This window comes from Manacus candei, unplaced genomic scaffold (genome assembly GCF_025592945.1).
Source record: "Manacus candei isolate 608988 ecotype Guabito, Panama unplaced genomic scaffold, ASM2559294v1 h1tg000050l, whole genome shotgun sequence".
In the NCBI taxonomy this organism is placed as follows: Eukaryota; Metazoa; Chordata; class Aves; order Passeriformes; family Pipridae; genus Manacus; species Manacus candei.
The window spans coordinates 33,791,524-33,813,572 of record NW_026138098.1 but is presented as its reverse complement, the minus strand read 5'-3'; the positions used below and the strand labels follow the sequence as shown (position 1 = coordinate 33,813,572).

At 45.5% G+C, this 22,049-nt stretch overlaps 2 protein-coding genes across 7 annotated transcripts; both read right to left on the bottom strand.

Moving 5' to 3' along the window:
- Positions 1-667: 667 nt before the first annotated feature.
- Positions 668-11,283, bottom strand: VPS26A (VPS26 retromer complex component A). 6 transcript variants are annotated; one of them, XM_051800336.1, is made up of 10 exons: positions 11,188-11,256; positions 10,962-10,976; positions 7,806-7,955; positions 6,048-6,120; positions 3,908-4,064; positions 3,298-3,462; positions 2,772-2,878; positions 2,400-2,468; positions 1,672-1,814; positions 668-984 (listed from the first exon to the last, which is right to left on the bottom strand). In XM_051800336.1, the coding sequence occupies exons 1-10, from the start codon at positions 11,254-11,256 to the stop codon at positions 871-873; spliced, it is 1,062 nt and encodes a 353-aa protein (XP_051656296.1). In that variant the 3' UTR covers positions 668-870. The 6 variants fall into 6 exon arrangements, with proteins under 6 accessions (XP_051656296.1, XP_051656292.1, XP_051656290.1 ...); XM_051800332.1 differs by lacking the exon at positions 10,962-10,976 and having other exon boundaries at positions 11,180-11,283; XM_051800330.1 differs by lacking the exons at positions 10,962-10,976; positions 11,188-11,256 and adding an exon at positions 11,115-11,164.
- A 384-nt stretch (positions 11,284-11,667) lies between these two features.
- SRGN (serglycin) lies at positions 11,668-14,188 on the bottom strand. Its single transcript, XM_051800352.1, has 3 exons — positions 14,000-14,188; positions 12,150-12,297; positions 11,668-11,994 (listed from the first exon to the last, which is right to left on the bottom strand). The coding sequence occupies exons 1-3, from the start codon at positions 14,088-14,090 to the stop codon at positions 11,781-11,783; spliced, it is 453 nt and encodes a 150-aa protein (XP_051656312.1). The 5' UTR covers positions 14,091-14,188; the 3' UTR covers positions 11,668-11,780.
- Positions 14,189-22,049: the final 7,861 nt, after the last annotated feature.

Genomic DNA, 22,049 nt, shown 5'->3' with positions numbered 1-22,049 from the left:
TGGGATCGTGAAGCCAGGAGGAAAGACAGTATTTGCAAAATAATCAATGTTACCAGCATTTACTTCGTCAGTAAGAGACAACTACTTTCAAACACTTCACCGCTCAGCACCTGAAGGTGAACTCATAACACCTGCACAGTCACTAATTACTGGGCAATGAGCCCCCAAGAGTCAGGAGTGACTCCCGTGAAAGGCTTAGAGAAGTCTGGTAGAGAGAGAACTGGGGGAGGGAGGGCAAAGATGCTTCCATTCTTTGCTACTGACAGATTCTAAGCCTTTTAGAACCCGTGGTGAGGTGTCTGAAGGCTCCACAGTTATCACAGTCATGTACATGCAGCTTTAGTTAACCTCTGTCCAATGTAGTAATTAGGAGTCTTAGGACAAATTCACCGTAAACATTGAGTTTTAGTGTGATTTAGTCAATTGTGTCTTACTGCAGTTCCAAAATAAAACAAATGCAAATAAGCAACATCGGAAAGAAACATGCAATAAACAACATGAGAGAAGGGAAATGCTTTAGTCTACATTGTAGAGGTGAGCAGCAAAAATCAAGTACACCGGCCTACCATGCATGGAAATAACTAGATTTAAGCTGACACATATCCAAGTGCATATAACATTATCAAATTAAAGTAAATGTGCAGTATAAAATAGTAGCTTAAGAAAGTTCCAGTGTTTGAGAAAGCACTTTATTTTAAGTGTATATACATACTTGAAATTTAACTGAAGAATGCTTTAGTAGTATGGGAAACGCAGCACTGCAAGATGAAGGAAGACAGTTGTAAATGGGAATTTTGGCCTTCTTTTCCCACAGGCTGCTGCCATCTTTAACCTGCTGAAGCATTGCAAAGTTTTTCACCTTAGACCAGTTCACATTTCAGGTTGCTCAGCAGATGCTTGTGACTCTGGAGATTCAAATCGCTGGTGAAAGTTTGTTCGTTGTTTCCTCAGCTTCTCAGGAGCTTTTCTCCATAAAATTATTTCCTGTTTGAGGAAGAAAACGCTCTTGAAACCATCACTTACCATCAAGGCAGAAGCATCAAGTACCTTAAGTTCCTGATAAACAAATACTTTTTGGGAACATAAAGAAAAAATAACCAAAAACAACACCCCACAAAATGCTCTGCATCCCCCTGCTTAACACTGCACTTCATATGAAAGTAACAGAAAGACAACACAATTCAGGCTGCATATTTAGTTACTGCCTGAACACTTGTAATCTTGAGCAGTCACCTCTTCCTTAACTATCCCTACTCCCAACTTCAATAGTATTAAAGGGTTCAAGAAATTTTTCTTCCACTTTTTCTCAAAATCCAAAGCCATCATAGCCACTGCATGCTCCAGCTACCTCTTATTTTCCAAGTCTAATTACACTGCCTTGCCTACTCTGTAAGAGGAAGATTTGATATAACCTGCACAGCTTCATTCCAGTGATCCTTTTGGCTATTCCTTTTCTCAGCATCACCTCATCTTTTGTAACATTTGAAGCCAAATGCCTTAGCCCTTATTACAATTTTGCAAATCTGAACCTGGGCTAATGCTGAGAGGAGAACTCCCTCTGCAGCAGTTTAAGAAAACAAGCAAACCAATGCATCTCTAGCCCATTTTACCCACAGAGTGTTTTGTACAACAGCCCAGATAATTCTGCAACGGGATTGCTACAGACCATACCTGCTGCTTGAAGTATCGTCTGTCTTCTTCATCCACAAGCACCAGATTTAAGAAGTACCTCACTGAAAATTTTTTGTTCACGTCCCTCATTGTTGGAGTTGGGTCATAGCCTGCTAAGAACAGTCTTATAGGAATTGATTCACCTTAAAATAAAAAAAAACAAACACCTTAAATTAGTTCTTTAAAACTGGAATAATTGACATAGTTTCAGAAAACATGGAAAATAAAGGCAGTTTCCCAAGCACTGTCTGTGCCCCTTCCTTGGTTAAAGAAAAAAATACACAATGCCCCCCCAAAACAAACAAAAGAACCACCACAAACCAAACAAAAAGAAAATTACAAACATAACGCTGAGCACAGAGGCAAGTATGACACGAAAAGTGGGAATCCTTCCTCACTGCAAGCAAGGTAGCCAGGAAAGGCAAAAGGATCAGTATGTTGAAATTTCTGGAGCTGGCCTATACCACGGAGTCAGGTTTGACAAAAGGATCAGTCAGAATTTCCAATGGTAAATAAGGGGAAAAGTTACTAGGATCCCAAGTGAAATGTAATAAGTCAATAAAAATGTCTGATTTGAATAGAAAAATCCACCATCATTTCAGCAACCTAAGAAGTGTGGTTTCTGCAGAAAAAAAATAATTATCTGAGCCATCTCTTCTCCCCCAGATGTTTTAAATACAGTTTTAAACACAAAATGCTTGCCCTTTAAAACAAGTACAGTTACTTACCTTTAACTGGTGCACCATCCATTATTTCATACTTTGCAATGGTTTCAGTCTCTGTTGTGGTGCTGGGTCCTGGTGAAACAAGTTTTCACTGTGAGAACACGTGGTCCAGTCTCAAACATTTTCAAAGCTTTATCGCACAACTGCCATTCCAAAGCATTTAAATTAAGGCAACACTGCTGCTTTGCCTTTGTCTTGCACGTGAGTCACACGTGGCCAAAGCAAGCACACCACTAAGTATCCTTGCCAAAGCACAACAGGCACAGGGGAGTCAAACCCCAGAGAGAAGGAAGTGCTTGAGCTAAAGCTGCAACTACTGACTTTGCTCTCCAGGTCTGCACACCAGCACACGAGCTGCCATTTCGTTTCTCTTACCAATTCCAGTGATCTCCTTTTTGATCAGCTGCAACTCCATGTGCTGAATTTTTATTCTCACTAAGAGGAAATAAATTTTTCCAACAATCACATCCTTTAAGTGATACCTTTAAAAGAACAGAATGGGGGTTTTCATTAAAGACCAAACACAACTCTCACACCTTCTTGAATCCCAGGTTACACAGGTGGTTATGTTATCTGCCTGTTAGCTTACTTCCCCACTGAGATCAGCACCTCAGCCAGAGCAGCACCACTCAAGTATTCCCATTGCTGCAGTATTAGCAAAGGAGGTGCTGTAGGCAGACTGAAAAGGCACAAATGCAAAAATCAAGCCTCAAATATTTGCTAGTGACCTTCCTGGCAGTACCACAGGCAGAAAAGACAAGTATTTCTCAGCAAAGGCCATTGTGTAATTAGCACTTTACATTTTAAGTCTCCAGAAGCCAAGGCTGGTTCATCCAATATTACACCCTGAGCCCCTTCATCCCCAGTTATTCACCTGAATGTGTTTTGGGTTGACACTTACTTTGACTTGTTGTATTCAAACTCTATATGGAGACAGTCCTCAATGCCCACTTCCATTTTGATGGAGTTGTTTACATCTGGGTAGGTGGCGAGCTGATGGACAATCAGATCATACTCCTTCACCAAGTCTGACAGACGCCTCACGATTGTCACTTTTAGAAAATACCTAAAAGAAGGGCACTGAGTTACACAACATGATTCAGAATTACCTGAGGTACAGGTATTCTTTGAAAGACCGGTGTACTTTCTCATAAGACTAAGCAGAAAAGAGTAAGACATCAAAACAGAAGACAAAGCACTCATAAATAGAAATGTGGAAGTGTTTTCTGCAGTTGTGGGTATGCTGGTTTTTTAAAAGGAGAGAACATGGACCATCTTCACCTGATTGAGCTGCAAGAATTTGATTTATACAAACAGCACTGAGTAATTCCAAATTAAGTAGAAAAGGCCACATTATAACATGATCCCAGCAACTCCAATCAAGGCACACTAATTACTGGCTGATACATGTCCCATTTAATAACCAAAAGGAGGAAGGGGAGGCAGCATAAATGCTAAATTATGGATTTTCTGCAGGGGAGGAGAGGAAAGAAGGTTGAACAGTTACAAACCTCAGTCTGACGTTGGCACCAATGTAGGATTCATATGGCTTTTCAACCTGCATGAATTCAAAGTCATAGTTTCTGCTTTGGGTCAGTTCTCCAGGTAAGGCCAGTTCTTTCACTAGGTTTACAAATTCATGGGTATTGCTTTTGTCATTGAAGAGTTCTAAAGTTAGGAAGTTAAAGGAAAACATGTTTCAGTGTTTATTTTCAGCAAACAAAACTGTCTCTAATTTGGCAGGAGTATGTGAGAGTACAACAGAAGCAATTAATTTAAAATACACATATTTGATCAAATTTTTTGTCCAGGTTTTCAAATTACCTTCAGTTCTAGCAACCCACAGTAAGCATTCCTGAAGGGCTAACTGCAATGAACAGAGCACATGCCACTAGCATGGCATTGTTTTTTAATGACAGTTTAGCTAGCTTTAATAAGCACTTCTTGCCTTGCACGCTCTGTAATTAGCATTGCCTGGTTTGGGCTTCCAGCATTTATTGCTGCAGGGACAAAACCTAAGCAATGTCAAGGCTGGCTCATTTAGGACAGGCCAGCAATCCTAACTGGTCTCCTGCAGATTAACACCACCTATCAAATGCTTTATTGTTACTACTAGTCTACAATCAAATGGTTTTTATGACCCCTGGTCCAAGTCAGTCATTTGGAAATGAGCTCTTAAGACATAAGTGCAGACAGAGCAGTTTCACAGCAACAGCATCTCCTGTCCCCAGAGCAGTGTCACTTACCCATCCCTACCTCTGGGTCAGGCAATTCTCACCGAAAACTACCCTAAAAACTACCCTAAAAATCCAAACCCGAGCACTTCAGTATCTAAAAATAAGCTTCTCTACAATTCAAAACTGAACATCACTGGTAGCTGGTTTTACACAAACTGAAGCTTTTCAGAAAAGAATAAATGAACTAAACACACCAACACCACAGTTTATCATGGCCAATTTGGTAGAAACTAACACTAACTAGGAAATGCTTACTTTTCCAGCATGGCCACAAATTATCTAAGGTGTAGCTGGTTTGTTATGACAAGCATTTCTCTCATACAGAGTTTATTTACTGCTGCATATCCAATACCTTTTGTGCCAGTCAGGAAAGCTGCTGTACTCTGAGAAGCTGGTTTAGAGTAAGTCTTTGACATGGAGTTAGTCTCCAAACAGTGCAGAGAGAACCCACTACTGCACTGCTTTCTGCATTACTATATGAAAACTCAGAAGGATGAAAGAAAACACGGGCAAGCACAAAAAGCAGGAGCTCAAACCACTTCTGCATAACTCCATGGACTTCTAAATGGTAGCACAACACAAAGTCCCAGAAACACACAAAATTCAAGAAACACTGCATCAAATTAAAGTCATTTAGAGAACTTATAAATCAGAGTAGATGAAAAACAATCTGTACAGCTATTACAAGACAACAGATTAAATGAAGCTGACATACATGAGCTCTTTTTTTTCCCCTATCTCCAAATGCCTCATTCCCATCACAGTCCTGTTTTATTCTGGAAGTTTGCTTTTACAGCTCCCTGATAAACCTCAAAGTATAAAGCAGCAGGTGCCAGTACTCAGTCACACCTGCAGTGCAGAGAGATCACCTTGACTGGTAAGAGGTTAGATATAATAAGGATTCCCCATAGTTCAAATCTGAGCAGACTTAGATACAGTCTAAGCAATTTACATTTAATGTCAATACCACATTATCTTGCTAAAAAGCACAGAAAACCTCCAAAGCATCAATCATGGTTTGTGTTAACAGTATAAAACTAGGTTTTAGAGAACCAAGTACCATAGAATTTTAAAATTTTTGCTGTAGGCTGCCCCATCATTTATTTTTTATGCCTCTTCTCTGTCAGAGGCATAATTAAAAATACCACAAATTTAGTTTTCAGAAATCTCTGGTGGTTATTAAACTTTTAACTAGTCTGAGACAAACTGAATATTCACCATTCTCCTTCACATATATATCTCTCTCCCAGTGACTTTCTGACTACAAAAAAATCAGTAATCTCTTGCTTTAAAATACAGAGGATATAACTTCCCTTTGCCATTTATCATCCACTAATCCAACCAGGTGGCATTGTTTGAGCCAAACTGCTGGCAGCCACAAGCCCCTAACAGCCCCTTTATAGCTTAAACTCACCAATTTGTCCTACAAATTCAATTCTAATTCCTTGGTGCTCTAGTCTCTTCCCATGCTTCAGGGAGACGTTCACCTACCAAGGTAAAAAGAAGAAAAAAAAAAGTTACATTTTTTCAACACTTTAATACATCACCTCAGTAATAAGGAAAACATATTAGTACATTCCTATGAAAACTAAGACCTCTTCTCAGTGGCTCTCCCTGAGCTTGAAGGCAGACAAATCAAACAGCTGATTATAAAACTAAGCATTTCCAAGGCACCACTAAAGCATTCAAGAAAAATCTAATCATCCACGAGATTGAATTGAATAACTAAGCTTGAAACTTCCAAGTCCCAAAATTAAGAATCCAAGCCAGAGCTTAAGCAGAGTTCAATAAGCCAGTTGTGATCCTCTTGCCATCTTTGAAGGCTGAGAGCTTCAAAGCATCTTCTGACAGTCACATTGGAAGTCCAAAAAAGAACTGCCACCAGATGCATTCCTTTCAAGTCAAGTGAGCTTCAGTCCCTTCCTCAGCAGATTGCAGCTAAATATTGGTGTTGGAGAAGTCAATGAAAAAGAACAGATATTGAAACCTTCTATGAAGGCCTTAATTTGTGACTTTGATTCTCACAAACAGACAAGAAAAGATTCCACAAGGGAATACTTTCTATGGAAACATTTAAATATTTAAGCATATATGATGTTTGCTTATGAGAACAGTGACGACCAAAGAAATTCCTGTACTTTAAAATCCAGTACATTGTCAATATCTGAGTAGGAAATAAACCACTTGAATAATCCATCTTTGGGTGAAAAGAAACAGAGGGGAGAGGGAAGCTGTCCAATAAGTGACTGGTGTTCCAGACCTCCTCATCCCACTATGATTGTGTTAGTCAAAACTCATGAGGCACCTCTCAGGCATCACCAACACAAGCAAGCAGTGCTCCAGTGATCACAAACTTCTCCCTCAGCCTCCTGAGTTTGAGGCCCATCTTGTGTGAGTTCCACATCCCTGGAAGGATCTTTCTAGAGAACCAAGACCTTTGCATGAACAGTATCTCCAGAGCAGGAAGACACGCAGCGACAACAGGCCAGCCAAGGTCAAAGTAGGCATTTACAAGTCCATCTCAGAACCCAGCACCCAGCTCAAGCTTTTGGCGGAAAAGTGCATGATAACAGAAATATTCAGAGAGCAAAGATGACTCCAGTGAAACAGAACAAGGGGTTCCAAAGTGCAACACTGAACGTAGAGAAATCCCCACGGCAATCTAAACTTCATGGTCTTTTTTCCAGTGAGAAAAACTCTTGTTGATTCAGCAGCCAGCCGAACTTCATACATTCCTCCTCTGATGCAACTCCAGAAACCACTTCAGGGCATGAAACACAGGGTTGTCTTCAGGGTACGCAAAGCAGGTTGACTGTGCCAGCCAAAGATTACTGTTACCTGTGTTGGATTGTGGATTTTGGAGTTCAAGGGGAAGGGGAATCAGAGGGATCCAGTTTGGAACAGTTTTCTCGTCAGCAGCAACGACAGGATTGCACATCTTTGCACAAAAAGCTTATTCATAAATACAGGATGACTGGAAACAAATAAACAGCTACTGTTCAGTTTTATCAGCTGCCTGGATGATTATGGCTGAAGAGATCACATATAGCAAAACACTTTCCTCTTTGAATAACACCACAAGATGAAAATGCAGATCCCATAGCCCTCCTACATGCACCTGCATGCCAGAATCAGTACAGTAATTAACAGTCACTTCTAAATAAATATGTACCTTTCCTGAAACAGATTCTCCATCGTAGAAGAGAAAATGCTTTTCTACTTTACCATCTTCTGTTTTGATTTCTGCTGGTTTTCGTGTTTCAGCATCATTAAGGACAACATCAATCTCACAAACAGGAACGAAAAGGTTTCCAAGAAAACTCTGGAATAACAAGAATTGGATAAGTTACTACACAGTGGACACTCCATTTTAAAAGTGATGTTTACTTGCAGCTGTGCACTATACACTGGGGAAAAGCACTTGTGCTTCCATGAAGTTACAAATCCATTATGTATCAGAGACCCAAGAAAGAGTGATGACAAAGGACAGTTGTTCATCCAGCAAGTAACTGAAATCATGTCAGTAACAGGCAGTGACAGTTCTTACAAAATATATCATTTATAAAAAGTACAGTGTAGTTACTTCTACTAAAAAAAAAAACACACTAAAGCAAAGCAGGGTGAAAAGAAACAACAAAAGGCCTAAAGCATCTCCCTGGTCAGGGAAGGGGAATAGGGACTTGCTCTGCCTACACCCCTAGTTCTCTTTAACAAACAAAGAGAGCAGCTTGGAGAGGCAGCAGTTCTTCATACAACCACCTCAGCTACACAGCTCTGCCAGCACACAGAGGGGTGTTCCAGGTGTACCTGTAACACTGCTCCAGGCACAGTTTGTGCTCAGCTCACCACAGCACTCCCCAGGCTGCAGCTCTGATCGCCCCAAACACAAGACCCTACAAGAGATCATCCTTTGACCTCGCACAAACACTTCTTACAAAGGGCTCCAAAACATGTTAGTGCCTCTATGGGAAACTCATCAAGATTAGTACAAAAGCCAACACTTTCCTCCTGAGAATTAGACACTAATCTGCTTTGATGTACTAAAGCAGACAACACTTCACTAATTCATGATGATTTGGGGGGGGGGGTTTGAGAAATTACATTATGTTCTCCACGAGAACATCTGTTTCAACTAGATAAATTTGGTATACATGAAACAGCCTGTCCTGGTTTCAGCTGGAGTTCATTCCTCCTAGAAATAATTTCTTCTAGAGTTAATTTGTTCCCAGTAGCTGGCATAGTGCTGTGTTTTGGATTCAGTATGAGAGCAATGTTGATAACACACTGAAGTTTCAGTTCTTGCTGAGTCGGGTTTATCCCAAGTCAAGGATTTTTTTCTGCCTCATGCTCTGACAGTCAGGAGGTGCACAAAGAAGGTGGAGGGGAGCATAGCCAAGCGATCCAAACTAGCCAAAGGGATATTCCACACCTTAGAGTGTCCTGCCCAGCACACAGACTGGGGGAGTTACCCAGAAGGGGCCGGTCGGGGTCTGGCGGGTGATGAACAATTGTATTGTGCATCACTGCTTTTTCTTTTTATTATTAACTATTATTATTATTATATTTTACTGTGTTTCAATTATTAAACTGTTCTTATCTTAACCTTCAAGTTTTACTTCTGCTTCTCCTCCCCATGCCAGTGGGGTGGGAGGTGAGGGAGCAGCTGCCTAGTGCTTAGCTCCCACTTGGGGTTAAACCACGACAGTCATTCTCACTTCACCAATTTAATATAAAACACTGAGTAAGAACACATTCCAGGACATTCTGGGGACCTGAGGTTTGAAATGCTGCATTAATAACAACAAGCCCAGAGGAAAGTTTGGTCTGAATGCCACCGCTCAGCAGCAGGAACACTTTGTGCTTACCCCTCCAAGCCAAGCAGAGACACAGTGCAAGCTGGAGCTATAGCATCCACACAAGACTAAACTTTGTTCAGACAGCAAACAGCCCTAATTCAATCCACAAAGATGTATATAACTAACTGAAACCCAGTTATATCCACTTCCCATTCTGAGGGGAAAGCAGCAGCAGCAGAGGACCAACAAGGTGGTCAGATGTAAAACTGAACTGTCTTCCAAGTCTCTGCCAAGCACAGATTTGCACTGACTGCCAAAAAGATGATTTGTTTGTTTGTTTTTTTTTTAAAACACTGCACACCAAAACCATTACTGACTTTTGGCTCCTGGGGAAGAGCAAAAAAAAAAAGGTTGAAGAAGAACTCCAAATTTTAGACTCTTTTAAACATAAAATGCTTTTGAGCATGCCCACATTTTTTCCTTAGAAACTGTACTCGTTTCCCCGAAACTAAACAAGAGAGCACGGGGAGAGCACGCCACCTCTAAGCAAACGAGATGCTCTCACAGTACCTTCCAGCTCTGAAGCTGCACCATAATTAACAGTCAGCCAGACCTAACACTGGTAACATCACCTCTCAGGAGGCTGTGAGCACTTCAGAGCTAATCTCGAAGGGGGGCAGTGGATCTCCTCCAGGGAGGACAAGAACATACGGAATAAAGAAATCAACAGCTGGTATCTCCCCCAGTTGCTGTCGAAGACACCGCTGCAGGGAAACTATGCAAAACAAGAAGTATTTTAAGAAGCCACCATACAGCTTATTATGTTACAGCTTCGGAGAATGCAGACGGAGAACGGGGGTTTTCAGAAACTCCTGTTTCCGAGCGTTCGGACGCCTGGCTGTGCTGTTGGGTTTATGCAGAAGACAGACGCTGAAAATGCTGCTACATCGGGGCTAAAACCCCACAGCACTGAGTCCTAAGTGCGAGTGAGAGCTGCCCTGAAGGGCCTGGGGGGCTCCGGCAGCTGGCACAGGGTGCAGAAATCCCAACCTCGGCTTCATCCCGAGCTCCGAGCGGCTTCTGGCCCCCCAACAGGGGCAGAGACACGCGTCGGGGAACACGAACACCCCAGAAACACACAGCGGATCGACCCAGGGACTCTTAATGACACGTATTTTTTTACTCCCCGTTAAAAACAGCCCTCGGAGCACGCCCAGCGCTCCCGCCGGGCACAGCGCGGCCGCCCTTCCTGGACGGCGCGATCCCGAGGGATCCACCCCTGTCCCGGGACTATCCACGCGCCTTCCCCGGCCCAGCCCCGCACCGGCGTGGGCACCGGGCACCTCTAACCCGTACACAGCACTAAAACTCCCCCAAACCCTCGCTTTTCGAAGGACGGAGGGGGAGCGGGAGGCACCGCCCTGCCCAGGCCGCCGCCGCCGCCTCAGGCGATGGCGGAGCGGCGCTGCCCCCCCGCCCCGCGCTCCCCATGGTACGCGCCCCCTCCGCTGCCCCCCCCCCCCCGCACTCACCATGGTACGCGCCCCCTCCGCTGCCCCCTCCCGCACTCCCCTCCGCGTCCCCCGGGCCCGGTCCCCCCGCACTCACCATGGTACGCGGCCCAGCCCCTCCCGCACTCACCACGGTACGCGGCCCCCCCGCGCCCCCGGCCGCCCCGCACTCACGGTGGTACGCGGCCCGGCTCCCCCCGCATTCATCATGGTACGCCCCCCTCCCCCCCGGTACTCACCATGGTACGCGCCCCCTCCGCGGCCCGGCTCCCGCGCGCACCAGCACCAGCGCCCCCGGCCGCGCGCCCCTGGTCATGTGACCTTACGGCCCGCTAGGCCACGCCCACACCCCGCTGGGACCACGCCCCGCCGCACGTGACCGATCCCCCCGTACCCCTCCCGCTCCGTGCCCTCGCGGAGAGGGCGCCGCCTGGCGGCCAGGAGGCGGCAGCGCTGGGGGGCTCCTCTCAGGAAATAACCCTTCTGACAAACCTGGTTTTCGCAGGATTTCGGGGGGGGATTTACGGGATACGCGATTAGCTGAGTGTTGTAAATGTGCAGAGGGTTGGAATTCATCCCCACAGAGCACGATGACCTCCCCACAGAGCAGGCTGCGCCCCCATCGCTGTTGTTCCCCCCCCCGGCATTGCTGCCACACACACACACACGTAAAAAGCCAGTTCAGACTGAACAACAACGTTTTCAATGAGTGAAAGCAGTAAAGATCTTAAGGCAAGGTTTTTATTGATGTGGAGTTGGTTTAAAACCGCTTCATGGCTGTCGGGTCAGGCTCTGGGGAGGACTCAGCGAGGGAGCAGGACGTGAGGGACGGCTCAAGCCCTACAGGAGCAAATCCTCCTCCGACAGCTTCTCCTTCAGCTCGGTGCCTCGCAGGCCCTCCAGGAAGACAGGCAGCTTCGCCTCGGAGAAGCTGTCACTGTCACCAAGCCCTGATCCAGAGGCTGGCTCTGCTCCCATCATAGTATTGGACCCAGAGCCAGAATCTTCATCGGAGAGAGGAAATATGTCACCCAGCTCCTGGTATCGCCTCATCCTGAAATGCAGAGAGGCATTTTAACATTATACATGAACATACCGAAGCCTCACAGTACCGTGGGCGAGCCACGCTGTAACAGGACTGTCAAAACAGGAATAATGGGCGGGTTTGGGTGTTGGCTTTAATGAGGAATATGTTTCAAATGAACTTACAGGGACGGGTCTGCCATGGGAGGAAGGATCCTGTTGGCTCCACCAGCAGGCAGGTAAAACCAGGGCCCCTTCTCCTCGATGCAGTTGGCGGACCACGAGTCAGGGCGGCATCTCACCCTCTTGTACCTTGCCCTTTGCATCGGAGCACCTGAGGGAATCAGCCACGCGTTATTCACCAGGACCAGGGTGTTATTCACCAGCTCCTATTAACTTTACGAGCAACTAATCTGTGTGGCCCTGATTGCTCAACCGCCGAAAACTGAAGTAACCCTGAAGACTTTTCTTAAAATGGCTACTGATATCCTAAGTGACATCTTTGCCATCAGAGACATCATGCACATCTCGCACACAGCACCAGGAAGCGCGTGAAAAATCCTGTGGGAAACCACTGCCATCACAGCAAGGCTCACGGGACATGGCACGGGGACCTGTGGTCTTGGCTGCCTGCAGCTCTCCTTGAAGCTGGTGGAGGTATGTGAAAATAATGTGAAAATCTCCGGGGACACAGCACCCAGCAGAGAGCTGGCTCATGTGGGCTCCCTTCCTCTGTTGGCTCCAGCTCTGCCCCTTCGAGTTCAATGGGCTGAGTTTTGGTGGGGAGGTCAGAAACTCGAGGTGTGCCTTAGGAGCAGATTTGGGGTTTATGTAAGCTCTCAGAGCACGTTTCCAGAGGAGACACAGTTTGGGTTTCTCCTAGACACGACAGGGTTTTGTAAACCAACCATTTTAGCCCTGGTGCTCCCCAGGTACCTAATTCGGGCTGTCAGTGGTCTTCAAAAAATACCAAAAAGCTAAAATAAGGATCACACAGTAAAGACAAAAGCAGTGGCATTTTGTCCTTCCCCTCAGTCTCATTAATTAATTTTCCCTGAAGCCTCCTGGTGCATTCTCCACCTGTTGGCACTTTATCTATTTTTTTCTCAGTTTCTGTAATACTGTCATTTCTCTGTAATTACACTTTTCTACTGCCCTATATATTTCTATAATGTCCTGCATGACTTTCAGCTATCATCTCCTACACTGTTCTGTAAGAGAAAAAATATTTCACGGGTTTAATTTCCTGCTGCTTTTACAGCGTGTTCCTTTTTCATACTTATTTTCTCCTCCTAGCATATTATTAAGGAGGTTTTTTATAATAACAGTGGCAACAAAATGAACAGCTGCAGCTAAAAAATTTGCAAATAAACAACTTAAGAAAAGCAGGCCATAGTCTCTCAAAGATCAGCCTCCAAGTAGTAATACATAATGAGAGCCTATCACTGTCACAGCCTTTGTTTATGGACAAATTATACTCTACATGCTTGAAAAGCATTCTCTCTCACGAGAAATAAATCCACAGGGCACATATCATCATAAATCAACATTTCCTTTTCGTAGTTTTAGTGCTGTGTGTTGTAATATTGTACCAAATAAACCGTTTAGTTTCGTCATACTTACAACTAACTTCCTTTCCCGCTCCCCCCAGAAAGCAGAGTTATGACATGGGAACTGTTACATACTTTGTCTGTAACTACATGACTGAGTAACAGCAGCAACCAGATAAGTATGAAAGGGACATTCAGAAAAACGCATATTGAAATATATAGACTGAAAATATACACACATCCAGCAACATATTTTATCAAGTCTTTTCTCATAAGGGCTGGGACATTGAAATGCTCCACTTGCAAAAAAGCACCTTTTCTTACCATTCTCCCTCCAGAAAATTAAATGTTAGCAAAACAGATTTTCTGAGTAGATCTCATTACCCCAAAAAGAAGGCCAGTTTGAAAAATTCAGAGGCTGCCTGCTTGGCCTACACTGCATAGCCCAGAAAGAGGATTACGGAGAGAACAACCGCCCCGTTTTACCTTGTGCTGTGTATCCCACAAAGAGGATTAAACAAACAGCCAGGAAAATCCTCCCGTTACATCTGATAAGGAGCTGCATTTTGGCTGGCATCCCTCTGCTCACAACCAGCCTTCACCACTGCTTCACACTTCAGAAATACGGCGGAGCGAGGAGATCGACTTTGAGAAAAGGTTTCCAAAACCCCAAACCCAACCCATAACCTGCGTCACCGCTTCCTGACTGACGAGAGCAAGACATGTACAGAAAAGCCCAGCACTCTGGCCTCCCAGCCTTCATCACTCCAAATGAAAAATCCCCCCTGCCCTCATCCCCAGCTGTACCTGAGGAGAAAAGCAGAGCCGGGACCCACCAGCTGGACTGAAGGCACTGCTGCCGGCAGCGTGTGGTCCAGTGCATCCCACTCAGAGGGCTCCAGGGCATTTACTGTTTCCTCCAGAGAGAAAAAACAGTGCTTCATGTTCCCTAATTTTCAGTCAACTGCATTTTTACATTGGCACTGGCAGTGCTTTTCCCTGCCTCAAGCCCGTGCCAGCCCACCAGGAAGGTTAGGAGGGAGCTACTTGCAGGCAGTGCGTGTTTCACTGACTGGGGAATCATCTTTTTCCACGAGAGTAAATTATCTCTGGAGTCTCATGACAGTTTTGGGTTTGTTTTTATTTGAAAACATATTCACAGTAGAAGTGAGAAAAATGCATTAAGCTAGAGAATATATTCTCTTAGAGGTGTGTCAGCTCCTTTCTGGAAGGGCATAGTTGATTTGCTTGGCCGGATCATCATCGTGTGGCATGAGCTCTCCGTGGAGCATGACAAAAGGTTTGGACCACATGTGGCTCCACAAGGAACCTGTCTGGAGAGCCATGGAAGCCCTTTCATAGATAGACAAATGGAAGCTGCTTCTCACCTGGCTCGACCCTTTTGCTTGCTTTCTGGTTGTGATTAATCCAGGCTTGAGTTCGCTTAAGAATAAATTACAAACAACAACGTTATCAAAGCACTGGGTTTTTTTCTCAGTCTGCTGGATTCACTGGGGCATAGGCATGTGGGCCTGACATGCCTCAGCACTTTCAGTGTAAGTTGTCTGTGGTAAATCTGTTTTTACGTGGCAGAAAGTCCACCAAGGCCCCTGGTGGGGATCTGGGCTGAGTGGTGACTTTCCCCAGAGCACAGCCTTCTACCAAAACCCCATGAAGTGGCAGGAGAGACCCCTCCAGCAGCTCCCTCCCCTCTCTGCGCTGGGATTTACCACCGGACTAAGGGATTGAATTGCACATTCAGCCTCAGTGCAATTTATTATGAGCCTCTGCACACGGGGTTTTTTCTGGCATGGGAAAAATAAGAAACTCAGACCAAGCAAGTGGGGAAGGACTCACATGCAGTGGTTACTCTCACCAGACTCATTTCTACTTTGTATTTTTAGCATCGACTCTTTTTTCTCTTCGGTTTGCTCGAGGCAGTGCTCAGCACCAGTAGGAAGCTGGGCAAACCCGTGTGGGGAGGCATCAGCCTCCACCTGCCGAGGGCTGCGGAAACTGGCCCTGCAAAAACACCTCTCATTTTCCACTGGTCACGGGCACACGCTGGCCTGTTCCACACCCCTGCAGCGTGCACAAACCACACCCCATGTGGGACAGCATCTCTCTGCTGGCTGTTTTTACCCTTCCCACCACCCCAAGACATTTTTCACCATTGGCACTGGAAGCTCCACGGGATACAGCCAGAGCAATGCCCACCATGGGCATGGCCGTGGGTGGCTGGGGATCCTGCAGGAGCCAAGGGAGCTGCAAAACCCCTGTATCTGGAGGGGGATCTCACAGAGCTGAGTTATCTGTCTTGTACCATCAGCTGATGGGGGAACTTGTAGCACTGGCAGTTTTGCCACACAGTTTTGTTATTTTCTTTTGTGTCAGCAGCATGCCTCAGGAAATGAGATCACTTTACATTTGGCAACTGTGGGAAGACCAAAGCAAATTTTCACTCTCATCCCACGTACACCTGAGTAAGGGGGGGCCTGAAGCCTCTGGGGAGGGTCAGCCTGTGCCCATCTCCCATCCTGCTGTGCTCCACTGATGCCTGCACTCCACTGTGCTTGGCTTCCTATGAACATGGAAGTGATTGGAGACCTGGATATGAAACAGTCTGGGATGTTCAAGTCTTAAAAGTGCCCTTTGTGGAGTGTCATGGGATGCCCGAGGAACACAGTCTGTAAGCCACTCAGGACATAAAATGTAAATAATCAGCTTAAATAAAAAAATCTTTACTTGGGCTAAAGGCCACAAACTGCAGGAAGTTAACACACTTTTTTTAACAGAGACCAGCACATGAGCTATACTATATTGGAACATTAACCTTGAAATGTGTCATGGCATAGCTATGAGAGTTTAAGAGAAACAAGATTTTAAGTCAAATATTTTAAATCCACAGAGGAGAGGACAGTCACCATACCTAGGTCAGCTACCTGAAATCTACCCTCCATAAACTGCAAGGAAGGTTCACAAGATAATACTCCTGTGTATATAGACCAGATTATTAAATACCCCAACAGAATAGGTCTATAAAAAAGAAGAAGATAAATAAGGAGCAGGTATTTGAGAACACAGTTTGCTCCTGGAGCCTTGCTTACAGCTACGGCACTGAAGTGCTGCCGTTATTTTCAAATCACATGCAAAGCAATTTCTTAATCTGCAAAGCTCTTGCTTTGCATTTTTCTAAGGCATTAATTTGGGGAATGGGAGCAGGTGGAGGGAGGGAGCTGCCCTGGCACTGTGCACCCACCCCCTTGACCAGACACCCAGGACTTTTCATTACATGCCTGAAAAATCTGGGAGCAGACCCTAAGCTATAACAAACACTTCAAAAGCTAAAGTGATGAACTGCTCCTTAGTTGTAATTCTCAGGGCTGCTTTATCCCCCAGCTGGCTTCAGGAGTAAAGACTGATTTAGTATCACTAAACGTGGACCACACGTCCTGGTATGAGGACATCCATTCTGCTGATGAGGGCAGGGAATGCAGGGCAAAAGAAAATCCCAGCAGTAACCCAGAGGGGCATCATGGGGGTGTTTCAGCCAATTCTTTGGACACAGCCCCTGCTCTGCTCTCGCCCAGGTAAACGCTGAGGGAGCAGCTCAGTCTGGAGGAGTGGTCTGACACAGCCGTGTCAGGCTGCTCTCTCCACTGCCTTTCCTCCCCAGGCAGCACAGGTTTACTTGGCAGTTTGTATCTCCACCCAGCATCCAGATGGGCAGATAGGCTCCCGTGGGTGCAGGGGCACCCACAGTCCTGGTGCTAATCAGTGAGGCTTGCTGGCAAGGCACTATCTGTCCAGGCGGGGGGTCCTGATAAGGAAGTTTCTCATTCATAGCTGCTGAGAAATCAGATCAATCCTAACTGCTCTGGGGTCATTCTGCTCTCAGGGGTCAGTTTTTCCCCTGCCCTACCTGATGGGAGCTCAGTCCTGGCTTCTGTGGGAATCCAAGCTGACCCCTGCACCCCTCAAACACACACCCCCAGTGGAGCAGCAAAGCCGGTAGATGGCTGGAGCAGCCAGGGCTCCTGTGGTGCTGGGCCCTGCCTGTGATGCTCAGCTCTTTATTTGCTCCACTGAGAAAGTGGAAATATTTAGTTTGCACAGGTCACAGATCCGGGGAGCAGCTGGTACATCTGTTACAGGTAGAGCTGGAAACGAGAGTCAAGATGGCAACAGAAAAAAGAATACAGGTCAGACAGCACAGGGAGAGCATCTGAGTGGCAGCTGGGTTCAACACAAGGAGCATTTGTTTTGCCCATATTGTCCTTTGGGAAGGCAGAACAGGTTTCTTCCCTGACACTCACTGTTGAGGTGGGGTGAGATTGGTGAGACCTGGACATCCAATGGGCCCTGAGCACACTGATCCATCTCAGGAAGAACACATGAGCTGCCCTGTTAAATGACCCAAAATCACCCTAATGCCCCTCAGAAGTGAGCTCCCTCCAGGCAGGCAGTCCAGCTAGATTTAAGGATGCTTTCTGCCACCAGCTCATATTCAACCAACCAACCTTAGGTGACTGAATGTAAAAATATATCCTGCCTCAAAACAGCAAAGAGCTGGCAACCCAGGGAGGGAGGTTTGGGCCCACCTAAGGGGATTTCTAAATCCAGCCCTGAGTAAAGCTTAATTCTTAACCTGGATCACATCTGAGCTCAGCACTTGACCCCTGTGTTCACCCTGCACCCAGAGCATCACGGCCCACCAGCATGGCAGGACGTGGCACCCCCCGGCCTCTCGTGCCACCGCCTCCGAGGGCACTATCGGGACCTGGCCCAGGGAGATAAGATTCAGATCTCGTAAGAAAGCGCCAACGCTCATCACGTAGAAATCAGGCACTTGCTGCCATCTAGATCACACAGAAGAGCAACTCCTTGTTTCTTCCCATGACCAAGGTCAACGAGTCCACCGGGAGAGATTTGTGCTGGAAAGCCACAGCTGCGTCAAGATCCGACGCAGCCGCCGACTGACGGGAAGTTGCCAACGGCCTTTCCCCATCAGCGATGTCCTTCTCTGCCAGAAACATTAACCAAGCAACGGGCCTGTCCTTCAAGTGGAGAAGAGCAGCTTTCCTTGGTGCTGGGAGGTGTGATGCTTTCTGCTTCCTCATCTGAAGCCTGGCACAGCAGGAGGTTTGGGCTGGCAAATTCAGGACTATGGTTTAAAAGTGACAACTTGTTAAGACACGACACAGCAGCCAAGCTCTGGCTCCCGATTAGAGAGGCAATTCCTGCAGCTGTCTGTCCTTCCTTAAAACTTCATCCCAGAGCAGCACCAGCCCAACAGTGCAAGCAGGACCTGCACAGAGGAGTGAGGGGGCAGGGAGACCCCTTCATGCAGCAGCTTGTTGGAAAAACACCCCTAAAAACCACAAGGAGTTATCAAGGGAGAGAGAGATGGTGGGACAAAGATGTTTTCAAAGCAAAGCTGGTGCCCTGTTCCTTTTCTTTTACCCCATGCATTTCGCCCATGGATCTCAAAGTAACTCTCTGACACAAGCATTTTTACTCCTTTTACGGTATCCAGTGACTAACACCAGCTCACTCCATCACATGCCCATCCCAATTTTTCACTAATTCCTCTTTGTTTCAGCAGAAAATTGCATTAAAACCCTCAAACAGTGAAATCCTTACATCCTGGTCTGATGCCAACTAAGTCTCTTTTACAGCAACAATGAGCATGTAAAAAGACTTTATGCATCTTTTGTGTACCAGATGTCAAGAGCTCAAGCACTAAACATTTAAAACATTGCTAAAAACACTCAAATTATTAAAGCCTTTGGTGTTAAGGCCCCACATTATCAGTCACTTCCCCCTAAACAAACACTCAATACCACAGACATTTTCTGTTCCGAAGGGGAGTGCCACATTTGCCAAAGGCGCCGTGTTCAGTATCCCAACAGTCTGTCTGGCACATTGTCCAGCTCTTCAGCTGCAAAGACACAGCCCTACAATGCCTTTGGAAAAAAAGGCAGCCAGGCAAACAGTCCTCTTCAGGAAATCACTGACTCTTTGTATGCCCACCTGTGACAAGGAAGAGCTGGAAACCACCAGCCAAACTGCAAAATGAAAAAGCAATAGCAGGCACTTTGGATGGAGTTCCTGGGAAGTATGTAAAAGCACATTTCAAAGCAAAAATTAGTCATTTGAAGTGAGCTCTAATGTGGCTAAAGATGTTGCAATAGAGGAGGAAAGAAAGTTGACAAATGCTTCTCACCACAACTTTAGGCACTTGGTTTTAACGCAACAGTCTTTAGTTCTGTAACTTCAGGACTCCAGAAGGGTTTGCCTCATGAGCTGTCACACCAGCTACATCCTCCTTTGCAGGACTACATCTGGGCACCTTATAAGGGAAAGTTCCATAGAAAACATCTAGGTGACACCAACTTTCTGTGTCTTTTAAAAGAAACACACAAGTAAAGCTCATCTTTGCTCTCTCAATGCTGAGTGAAAACACCAAACAAAGCTGAGATGTGCAAAGCCACGTGTAAATACCATCAGTCTTATTTCTCCTTGTCTGGTGTTAAGGCTCCTCAGGCTCCTGCAGCACTTTAAATGTGGAAGTGCAGCAGCAATCACACCCAGCGCTGCACTGGGACACCGACACATCTCCACTGTGCAGACACAGAAGGAACCATCCACCTTGCCAGGACCACACCAGTGGGGAGGACCAAAACTCCCAACAGAGGAGCTTTCAGGAGTGCAAACAGGGCGAACCAGCCTGGGGACCTTTTGCTTTTGTCACGTCGAGGCAGCAACCGCCACTGGAGCTCCCCTTGCAACACGGGGACCTGCTTTCCTGCTGCAAAGGGAAGTGAGGGCTCCCTGCTGCCCGCAGCCCCCGGGGCTCCAGCTGCCTGGAGAGCAGCACAGGACACGGCTGTCACCTCCTGCCACCCTCCTCCTGCCCAGTCCCCTCCAGAGACAACCACTAAAGAGCCTCCTTTGACAGCCTTGTAGGGAGAGACAGAAAACAAGGCACTGCTTTCTTTGTCTCACAAAATATTGAAGCACAGCACAACCACCCCTTTATAACACATCTCATGTCTCTGGCCAGCATGAGAATTAAGAGTGCTTCAATTAAAACTGCTTTTAACCAAACCAAAACACTCCCCACGAGCATTAGACTCTCTCTGAAGAAGTACACAGGTTTTAGCTCCGGGGTCAGGTTTCACACTCGATACAAATTCTGCACAAACATGGACTTCTTGTAAACCTCACTGCTTTATGCTGGGTAAGGAGAAAAACTAGTACAACAACAGAAAGAAGGTTTCAGTTGTAAGACTTTTCTGCTGTACAGAAAGGAATAGAAATGCAGGTTAAATGGAGTTCACAGGAACCTAATCTTCAATTAATCTTTGAAATAAATGCCTGACCTCACACATACTTTACAGTTAAAACTCAACATTCCTGAAGGGAGCTTTGCTGCCTAATCCAACAAGCTCCCCACCTCCTTTTTTTTTTTTTTTTAATAACTAAATACACAATCTTACATAAGTTCATTCTCTCAAATCACTGAACAAACAGTGTTTGCTTAAAAAGACATGCCTTAAAAGAAGCAAAGCATAGTGTGCTGTACTGAGCATCTGGCATGATGTAGTCTCCAGTAATAAAATATAATTAGCTGGCAGGATCCCTGAACGTTGACTCCAGGAGATGGGAGAACTGGCATCATTTGTTTCTGTAACTCCATTTATATGAAATGTATTTTAAGAAAAGCTGCAGAGCTGAAGTATTCTGGGATGTCTTTAAAGGAGAGAGATCTCCAAACCACAGTGCCAGTCACCACACAGCTGCACTGAAAAAGCTCTGATCCCTCGTATTTCCAGGCACTCTTATCTATGGACACACTCCTACCTGTCTGCTGAGCTCTCACTAGGATTTTGGTGGGTTCAGGGTGCTCCTCTGCACCCAGCTGCTGTTTAAAAGGGATACATACCCTGCACTTCACTCAGCTTTTTCTTCCCTGTTGGTAACTTACTTCATACTAGTATTTGAAGGTTGTAACAGGGGAAAAAAAGATGATTTTGCATGCTGCAATAGCCCACAAACTATCATTCCCCAAACTACAGGAAAACTAAGACGAAGCAATCCTTGCTCTAAAAAAAAATTGCTTAAGGTATAGAAGAAAAAAAAATAATAAAACACCCCAAATATGTATTGAGTTCTTCTACATGAATATGAAAATAAAAGTTAGTAGAAAAAAATTTTAACTTTTGAGTTGGTGGTAAAAGTGTGCACTAGCTTTAACTGAAATCAGAGAAAAATAATGTGCATTACAGCCTGCTGAGAAATGTTACACTTAGAAACTGTCTGCCCTACCTTTGGGCCACAGGAAAATCTGAATTAAAGATCTGACAGCAGAAATGAAACTCCTGAAGGCTGACTAGACAATTATTTAGTTAAACAGAAACAACACACTCATGCACGTGCACACACTCCCTGACTCTATGTGCACGCAAGGAGCTGGTCTAGTTTTGAGTTTTGCTGCTGCTCATTTCCAGCACCCATTTGTTGGCCTATTTTG